This window comes from Pongo abelii, chromosome 4 (genome assembly GCF_028885655.2).
Source record: "Pongo abelii isolate AG06213 chromosome 4, NHGRI_mPonAbe1-v2.0_pri, whole genome shotgun sequence".
Taxonomy (NCBI): Eukaryota; Metazoa; Chordata; class Mammalia; order Primates; family Hominidae; genus Pongo; species Pongo abelii.
The window spans coordinates 84,581,923-84,592,037 of NC_071989.2; the positions used below are offsets into that span (position 1 = coordinate 84,581,923).

General features: G+C 35.1%; 1 protein-coding gene across 1 annotated transcript in view; it reads left to right on the forward strand.

The window, feature by feature from the left end:
* Positions 1 to 9,498, forward strand: part of AGGF1 (angiogenic factor with G-patch and FHA domains 1) — a 32,781-nt gene extending 23,283 nt beyond the window's left edge. Inside the window, exons 12-14 of the mRNA XM_002815668.5 lie at positions 3,894 to 4,021; positions 5,983 to 6,082; positions 7,348 to 9,498. Coding sequence (XP_002815714.1) covers positions 3,894 to 4,021; positions 5,983 to 6,082; positions 7,348 to 7,548 — 429 coding nt within the window. The 3' untranslated portion in view covers positions 7,549 to 9,498. The remainder of the gene's footprint in view (positions 1 to 3,893; positions 4,022 to 5,982; positions 6,083 to 7,347) is intronic.
* Positions 9,499 to 10,115: the final 617 nt, after the last annotated feature.

Genomic DNA, 10,115 nt, shown 5'->3' on the forward strand with positions numbered 1-10,115 from the left:
CCCTGGTACTTGGGAGGCTGAGGCAAGATCATCGGTTTAGATCAGGAGTTCAAGGCTGCAGTGAGCTGTGATCACACTTATGAATAGGCTCTGCACTCCAGCCTGGGCAATATAGCGAGATCTTATCTCTACAAAAAAGATGCATGCTTTTCTAAGTAGGATATGTACCAGTGGAATTTGTGTGTCTTCAACTTTGTTAGGTAATGCCAAGCGGTTTTCTAAAGTAGTTGTACCAATTACTTTTAATTCATGAATTTATTATAAATGTGACCTAAAAGATCTTTTATAAATCAACTATCATTGATTGAACAACATAGTTGGAGAACTAATATGACCTTATTATAATTAAACTACAGTGATTAAGGTAGTATCATATTGGCATAAAGATAAAAGGATGGAACAAAATAATAGTCCAGAAGTAGATCCATATATATATGTGTGGACAATTAATTTTTGATAAAGATGTGATGGCAGTTTGGTGGAGAAAGAGTGGTCTTTTTTTTTTTTTTTTTGAGACAGAGTCTTACTCTGTCACCCAGGCTGGAGTGCAGTGGCACAATCTCAGCTCACTGCTACCTATGTCTCCTGGGTTCAAGTGATTCTCCTGCCTCAGCCTCCCAAGTAGCTGTGATTGCAGGTGCCCCCCACAACGCCTGGCTAATTTTTGTATTTTTAGTAGAGATGAGGTTCACAGCGTTGGCCAGGCTGGTCTCAAACTCCTGACCTTAGGTGATCTGCCCACCTTCACCTCCCAAAGTGCTGGGATTACAGGCGCGAGCCACTGTGCCCGGCCAAGAGTGGTCTTTTTCAGCAAATGGTGGTAGAATAATTGGATGGCCTTACCAAAAAAAAAAAAAAACCACAGACAAAAAGAATGTTCATCTGTACCTTGAACCATCTATAAAAATGATCCAAAAGTGGATCATAGATATAAAAGTAAAACCTGAAACTTTAAAACTTCTAGAAACTTTTTTTTAAAGGCAAAGATTCTAACACCAGAAGCACAATCCTTAAGAACAAATTGATAATCTGTATTTCTTCAAGATTAAAAATTCATGTTTTTCCAAAGACACTATTAAGAGAATGAAAAGACAAGCCACAGACTGGAGAAAATATTTGCAAATCATGTATCTGGTCAAAGACTTCTATATCTAGAATATACAAAAAACTTTCAAAACTTAATAATAAGAAAACAACTCAGTTAAAAAATGGGCCAAAGATTTGAATAGATACTTCGCCAAAGAAGATATGCTGATGGCAAATAAACACCTGAAAAAATGTTCAGTATCATCAGTCTTTAAGGAAATGCAAATTAAAACCACAATGAGATACCACTATACATCTATTAGAATGCCTAAAATTTTCAAAACTGACTATAACAGGTATTGGAAGGGTTGTGGAGGAACTAGAAATCTCATACACTGCTGGTGGGAATGTAAAATGGTGCGGTTGCTTTGGTAGTTTCTTAAAAAGTTAAACATACACCTATTTTACAGTTCAGCCATTCTACTCTGAGACATTTACCCAAGATAAATGCAAGCATATGTGCATAAAAAGACCAGTAAACAAATGTTGATTGCATTTTTTTTTTTTTTGAATAACCAAAAACTGAGAAAAACTCAAATGTCCATCATATATGGATAAGCAAAAACTATGGTGTATCTGTATGGTGAAAATACTACTTAGCAATAAAAAAGCAGGAACTAGTAATATAGGCCACAACCTGGATGAATCTCAAAATAGTTAGGTTGAGTGAAGCCAAATAAAACACGTATATGTGCTTCCACTTGCGGAACAGTTTCACTATTCACTGGTTTCCAACTTGTCTGAGGTCTGTGAGACAGAACACACTCTCATACAAGTTATATGAAGCTAACTTACTACTTACAAATAGTGAGCAAGAGATGACAGAAGCCTAGGATTTATTGTGAAACCACCCCCCAAAGCTCAGAAAGCTGCCTTCTAGGTGAATGGAGTCTCAACTGTGTGTGCCCTACTTGCACAGCAGTTGAGGGACCCTGGAAAGCATCCCACCTTGGGTTATGTACCTCAGGGTCATTTGACTCACTGGGCTAAAATGTTGAAGGACATCCTGTTTCCAGGTGGGGACTGGAACAGAGCCTGGACTGTTTTAGCCAATCCCTCCTTACCTCAGGATGTTGCATTCCCAGCACATTCTGGTTGGTGTTGAGAACTACAAACAAGAAAGTGGGAAGAACTGTTCTGCACCATTTATGTAAACTTCTAGGAAAGCAAACTAATGTATTGTGACAGAAGGAAGATGAGTGATTGCTTAGACACAAGGAAGGAATGCTACACAGGGAAGGTCTGGAGAGTTGGATTACAACGAGAGACAAGGACACTTTTGGGAGAGATGGATATGTTTATTATCTTGCTTATGGTGATAGTTTCATAGGTCCATAAATCTCAAAAGCATCTCATTGTACACTAGGTATGTATGATTTATTTATGTTAATTATACCTCAATAAAGTTTTTTAAAAAGTTATCACTTAATCCTGTAAATAGACGAGGAGGGCAATTAATTAATATTTCTAGTTTACTTTTGAGAAACTAAAGCTTAGTAGCCCAGCTATTAAATTGTAGAGCTAGATATAGAATCTAGGTCTTAAGTATATTTGTGCTAAATTTTTATACTTCATGAAGATGTGAAAAAGAAGTTGCTGCCAAAATAACATATTTTTCTGTCAAATTGTATTTTTTGTTGTTGTTGCTGTTTTACTAAGGTAGAGAAATCATAGAAAAAAACAAGATAGGCCAATTTGGGGGGAAAATAGAAGACATTTAAGGAGAGAATAAAATTGTTTTGTCAAAAATTTTAGCTCAATTTCTTTATTGTCTTCTGGAGGAAAAACTTACTAGGATAGATAGTTCTATATTTTTCTTCTCTTTTTAAAAGCAAAATTAATTAAAAGCTTCTGTCGTACCTTCCTTGAGTTGCTCTCCAGTCCCTAGCATCTCTCTGGATGAGTATCATACTTTTTATATAAAGATCAGCAAGTTATAACAAAGGGAAAGGGAAGGCTTCTATGAACGCTGAATTGACTACCCCTTCTTTGTGCCACCACCACACCTTGTGTATACCTTTATTGAATCACTCATACTGTAACAGGCCAAAGGTTATGTGTGCCTTCCCTCTGGCATTCCATTACCTAGCACGGAGCTTGACATACTCTTTATCTAGTGAATGTTTGTTAAGTGACTAATTGGTCACTTAAATGGAGCTTTATTGAAGCAAAAAACTATTGTTGCCAGGGTAAATGGGTTTTTTAAAAGTCTCTACATTTCTCCCTTCCAAGAAACAGTATCAGACTACTATAGGTCTCTTGGAACTTTTAGTTCCTTAGAGAAAAGGGGAGATAGATTTTTTTTTTCCCCCAAACCCCAGGGATTCTGTATTTTTCTTGGAATACTAGTAGTTCATATTTCAAGATGAGAACACAGCATTAAGTCAGAATATACTGTTATTTTCACCATGTCATCTTCTTATGTATATGTATGTTGTGGCATAACTTGAAATATAAACATTTTAAAGGGAATAGGATAAAAGTAGCATATCTAATATGACAATTTCTTCATATCTTTTTTTTATAACTTTAATATAAATCAAGTAGAGATGGGGGTCTTGCTATATTGCTCACACTGGTCTCAAACTCCTGACCTCTAGCTCTATCCTCTTGCCTCAGCTTCCCAAAATGCTAGGATTACAGGCATGAGCCACCACACCCAGCAGTTTCTTCATATCTTAGCTTGTTTTATTTCATTGTTTATAGAGGCCACATTGAATCATATTTGTTAAGTAAGGCACATGTACAGAAATTCTGTTTTATTTATCAGCTTTGTTTTCCTGAATGAATATTTTGTGTTTATTAAGAATACAGAATACGAAGATGAAAAGACATTGAAGAATCCAAAATATAAAGATAGAGCTGGAAAACGTAGGGAGCAGGTTGGAAGTGAAGGAACTTTCCAAAGAGATGATGCTCCTGCATCTGTTCATTCGTAAGTTTTGAATTACGGTGGCTCAAAACATCCTTTGTTCATAATAACATTCATAGGGTGGTCTGATGTTCAGGGCTATATATCCTGATAGGTGGCCTATTTATTTGTTTATTTATGAGATGGAGTCTTGCCCCATCGCCCAGGCTGGAGTGCAGTGGTGTGATCTCGGCTCACTGCAACCTCCATCTCCTGGGTTCAAGCGACTCTCCTGCCTCAGCCTCCTGAGTAGCTGGGATTACAGATGCGTGCCATCACGCCCAGCTAATTTTTGTTTTTAGTAGAGACAGGGTTTCACATGTTGTTGGCCAGGCCGGTCTTGAACTCCTGACCTCATGATCCGCCCGCCTTGGCCTCCCAAAGTGTTGGGATTACAGGCGTGAGCTACCACGTCTGGCCGATAAGTGGCCTTAAAATTAACACTTTAACAACAAAATGGAGACACTAAGTCTATTTATTCTTTCCACTAATCTTAGAATTCTATTATCCCCTAAAAAATTGCTGAGCAAATACATGAGCACCTGTACTTAAACACACGTATGTGTATGTTAACAGTCTAGCCACACAGTTGAGTGTATATACTTTTATATGCTAGGTATCTAGAAGCCTAGACTGGTAAGAACTTGGTATGGACTGGTATTTTTTAATAATTATTTTAATACTCAAATACTTTCATTCTTAATGACCCTGAAATATAATTTTTCTTATTTATTTTTCTCTGATTCAGTTTTCTCTTGGCAAAGTAGTTTGGATAAAAATGAAAAAGGTGATTTTTGAGGTTTGTAATATGACTGTATTTCTGCATTTAATCAAATATTAGCTGCATTTTTTTCCTCAGAATATAAATTTTGAGTTTAGTTAAAATTTAAATTTTTCATGTAGAACTGATAACTAATTATAAAGTTTTGATTCAATATCATATTGCATTGACTCTTAAGAGTTTTACGGTTATAAATGGCAACATATTTTTCTTAATGGTACATAAAATAATGGTGTACCTTAGAGTTGATGGAGTTTGATCCATTACCAACATTTTATTTGATGAAATATAGGATTACAAAGTAGGTACACTAAGCAACATGACCTTTTTTTTAAGTTTAATATTTAAAATGTAATCTTGGAGAATATAAAGAGTGCATTCAAATTAAATAAGACATTTAAAATAAAACACATTGGTTTGACATTGCTTGGTTATTAACTGAAGAGCTAACAGCATATTTTGTGGAACTGAAAAGATATAATGGAACATAAAATACTCTTAAATTAGCAGAGTATAGAATCATAGGACAAAATGCAAACAGCGATTAAGAAGTCTTATTTCATTTGAACTTTTTAATATATAACATGTACATAAAATTACACAAATTATAAGTATACAGCTCAATGATACATCGTAAGATTAACATATTGCAGAATACACATTTCTTGGACAAGAAATAGAAAATTATCAGTAACCCCAGAAGCTTATTCTCCCTGTGCCCCGCCTAATCACTGTCCTGCTCTCCTCCCAAAAGGTAATCACCATCCTGACAGGAATAGATTAATTTCACTTATTTTAAAATTTTAATGAAATGGAACAATTCAATATTTATTTTGTGTCTATATTCTTTTTGTTCCACATTATTTTGTTAGGTATGGTTTATTTTTATTGCTGAATAATATTCTACTGTATGACTATACCACAATTTATCCATTTTAATCATTGCCAGACATCTGGATCATTTCTGATTTGTTGCTGTTAGATTTGCTGGAAGAACATTGTTGTATGTGTCTTTTGGTGCACATGCACATGCTTTTCTAAGTAGGATATGTACCAGTGGAATTTGTGTGTCTTCAACTTTGTTAGGTAATGCCAAGCGGTTTTCTAAAGTAGTTGTACCAATTACTTTTAATTCATGAATTTATTATAAATGTGACCTAAAAGATCTTTTATAAATCAACTATCATTTTAATATTCCTTAAAGTGAAATTACTGATAGCAACAAAGGTCGGAAGATGTTGGAGAAGATGGGTTGGAAGAAAGGAGAGGGCCTGGGGAAGGATGGTGGAGGAATGAAAACTCCGGTAAGACTTGCATTTTTTTTATTCATTTATTCCTAGAGCAGACATTTACTGTGTACATTAATGTGCCAAACGTTGCCTTAAGTGCTAAGAATATAGTAGAAAGCAAAAGGAGACATGATTACTGCCTTTGTGGCATTCACAATTACCAAATATATACATGTGCTTTGTTTTGTGTTTTATATTTTTAGAAAGCCTCTTTTTGAGTTTTTTTTCCTACATTAAAGCTAGGGTAAGAAGTGCTGTTTCCTGAGCCAAAGGTTCTTCTGTGTTTTAGAGTCATTTTTAATAACTGTCATACTGTGCCTGGTATTGAGCACTCAAGAACAATCATGGTGTTAGTTTACAAACAGGTGGACTGTGTATGAGCTGAAAAATCTGTTTGGTTCAAGAATCAGAGCATGTAACATGAAATATAGAGAACAATGTCTGAAAAACAACATAGTGGTTTAATTAATGGTCCCATGGTTCATAGGAGGTTTGGGTTATCTTTCACACAAACCTTAATAAGTAACCTGACTGTAGAACTTTCTGGATAATGACTTAGTACCTAAAGAAATAATAGATGGATCAGTGTGAGTATATACCAGCTTTCTCATTTTTTTTTGAGGTACAGTGGAAAGAACAAGGATTTTGTAGTCAGACCTAGGTTAGAATATGTGCTCTATCATTTACTAGCTATGTGGCTTTGGGCAAGTTTGGACTTTAGTTTTCTTATGAAAAAATGGGGATAAGAACTCTTTTTCAGGGTTGTCTTGAAGATAAAGCCCCTAAGCATTGTACCTTACATTAGGCACTCAGTAAATGGTAGCTTTGAATGTTCTTAAAATATTGAGAAGTGCTCCCCTCCTGTTATGAAAACAATCAAATTCTTTTTATGGTTATTAATGTTTAACCTGCTTGTTCACTTACTTAGGTAAGGATAGGACAGTGGGTTTAAACATATCCATTGCCTTTATTTCTGGTTAGGGTGGAATGATATCTCTGCAGCATCTAAATGAAATTTGGTGATTGCTAGTTAAGGAGCACTGTATTTTCTGTAAAGTAGGCTGTACTTATTGACAAGGCAAGACAACATAGAAAAATGAGTGTAAGTTCCATGTATAAAGGTATATATATTCCTGTATGTATTTGATGCATTTGACAGGTTTTTCTTTTGCATCAATCTTTAATAAATCAAAAAATTATAGAGTCCTAAGTTGGACACAGCAGATTTCAATGTGTTTAGACTCTAAAATTAAAGTCCTCTGCTCAACTTTTGGTAACAGATCCAGCTTCAGCTTCGGCGAACACATGCAGGCTTGGGGACAGGCAAACCATCCTCAATTGAAGATATTCACCTTCTCCAAAACAAGAACAAAAAAAACTGGGACAAAGCACGAGAGCGGTTTACTGAAAACTTCCCAGAAACTAAGCCTCAAAAAGATGACCCAGGGACCATGCCTTGGGTAAAAGGGACTTTAGAGTGAAGGCTAATCATAGAAGAAAACTCTAGTTTTTTTAAAAATAGAATTTGGAAACTTATTTTTTCTCCCCAAAAGAATCAGCAGCATGGGGGAACTATGTCACAGTTTACCTCTTCCTGACTCAGAAATGTGTATGGTTTGCAGCTTTTAAGAACCATTTTTTTAAAACTAATAGTGACAACCAATTTATGCAGTGAATAGACTAAAGTTCACAGGGCACGGATGAGTTTATCAAACTTCGTTATTTTATCTTGTCATTTACAACATCCATATAAGCAACTAGCCATATAAGCAAAATTCATAGAACTACTGACTTAAGTGTACATCTGTTCTTGTCTCCATATATTCATGTAAGATGCACAACAAAAGAAACATCAGAAGTTTATAAAAATAAATCTGACTATGTGCATCCTCATTTATTCCCTTTAGAACCTAGATAAAAAATGTTGAGAAAACATGGGTAGTGGCGCATACATTTTGTTTTCCTTGAAATAGCCTAAGTAATATTATTGAAGAACTAATGAACAGGTGACATGTTGTAGAAAATTAGTCTTTCATTGTTTTCTTCTGTGAAGAATCTGTTGCTATGTAGTATATATTCAGCATTTATATTTGGTTTGTTTCATAGCTAATGAGGTATTTAGATATGCACAACTGAATACATATTGAAATAGTGTGCTGGCTTTTGTAGTTTTGATAAAGACCATTGCAGGCAATGGAATTGTGCCAGAGAAATCTGATTTCTAGTACAAAAGGAATACTTAGCCAGGGCCTCAAGCTCAAGATACTTATTGAAAACGTCCTCAATTGCAATAAAAACATTATAACATGAAAAAGAGTGATTTTTTGAACCGGTGATTTAAATGTATTGATCTGCTTTGAATTTTCAAGCAGCCAGAATTTTCTAGTTTAAATTGGCAGAGTTATAACAAAGGAGAGCCTCAAATAGTAGACAATTGCAGTGCGGCTTTCTGGGCACAGGTGTCACTGCTCTGCCATCTATCACTATTCTTTTCTGTTCAGTTTTTCTCTCAGGTGTTTGCTGGGAAATTAACACTGGAACTGACCCTTTTCTGGCAGTGAATGTAAGCTCTGGCTTCCCCATCTACTATAAAGAAATGTTTTCAAGATGCAGCAATGAGGAATATTCTGAAAATAAAAATTATACAGTAGTAAAGATAATTCAGAAAGAAAAAGCTACCTGTTCAAATTTCCAATCTAAAGGGCACAGGGTAGTTATGGAGAAAAGGGGATGGAGAAGGAGAAACCATGACTAAAGATGAGAGGTATGAACGAGTTGTCAAGTTCCTATGGGCTTAAGCTAGGACAATCAGGCCCTAAACTCCAAATTTGGATAAAATATCTCTGCATTCTTCTTGGCCACCTGCATAGTCTGACACATATGTATGTACAATTAGACTTGCAGGCTGCAGGAGTGCCCTGCATTGTTTTCTTTTAATTAGAAATAAAAAGTATTAGTCTAAATGTGGTTCTGGTGCTGGTGCCCTGTATATATGTAACAACATAGGACCTCTCCAAATAGATTTTGCTTCTGGTGAATCTTGGTCATTGGGTTAGTATATGACTGTCTATAATATTTTCCATTTGTATTATTATATTGGGGAAAACATTTTTTATCATTTTCTATTGTTAAGAAAATGGAAAACTTAAATATGGTGTTAAAAATGGAAATATATATGATATTTGCATTATTAAACCCCTTTGCAGATCTAAAGTCTCAGGGTTCCACTATTAGTGGTTAAAGTACTGAATAATGTCTGGGTCTGTTTCCATCTGTAAAATAAGAATATTTGTGTCATATGTCTGTCATGAATAGCAAATGAGAAAATGTATATAAAAGCACTTTGTAAATTGTAAAAGTAGTACAGATGTGAGCTTCTATTTGTTTAGAAGCATAAATGTGAATTATATACAGTTTGAATTTTGCATAAATTTTTTTGTGTCTAATTTTAAATATTTGTTTAATCACACTATACATTTTCTGAGTAGCTTTTAAGTATGTATTTTAAGTGGAGCTGCAAGTTCTGAATTTTAAGAAATCTAACATCTAATATTTTTGCCAGAACATAAGAAGCTGGCAAAGTTGAGAACAGAAGAAACCTTCAACATTAGAGTAAAATAGAAATTTTTTCCAGTATTAAATAGAGGAAGCACTCTTATCCTCAAAAAGAGGAACTTTTTGCTGCTTTTGAAACAAGTGTTACTTCTGATATGTCATTTTTATCCTGCATTTATAGAACGTAATGGTTTATGCAAATCAAAAACCTTCTGACTTTTCATAGAATATTTTTTATTTTTTATGATTTTTATTTTTTTTTATTTATTTTTTTGAGACAGAGTCTTGCTCTGTTGCCCAGACTAGAATGCAGTGGTGCAGTCTCAGCTCACTGCAACCTCAACCTCCTGGGTTCAAGCGATTTTCGTGCCTCAGCCTCCCAAGTAGCTGGATTACAGGTGCATGCCAGCATGCCTGGCTAATGTTTGTATTTTTAGTAGAGATGGGGTTTCACCATGTTGGCCAGGCTGGACTCCAACTCCTGACCTCAGGT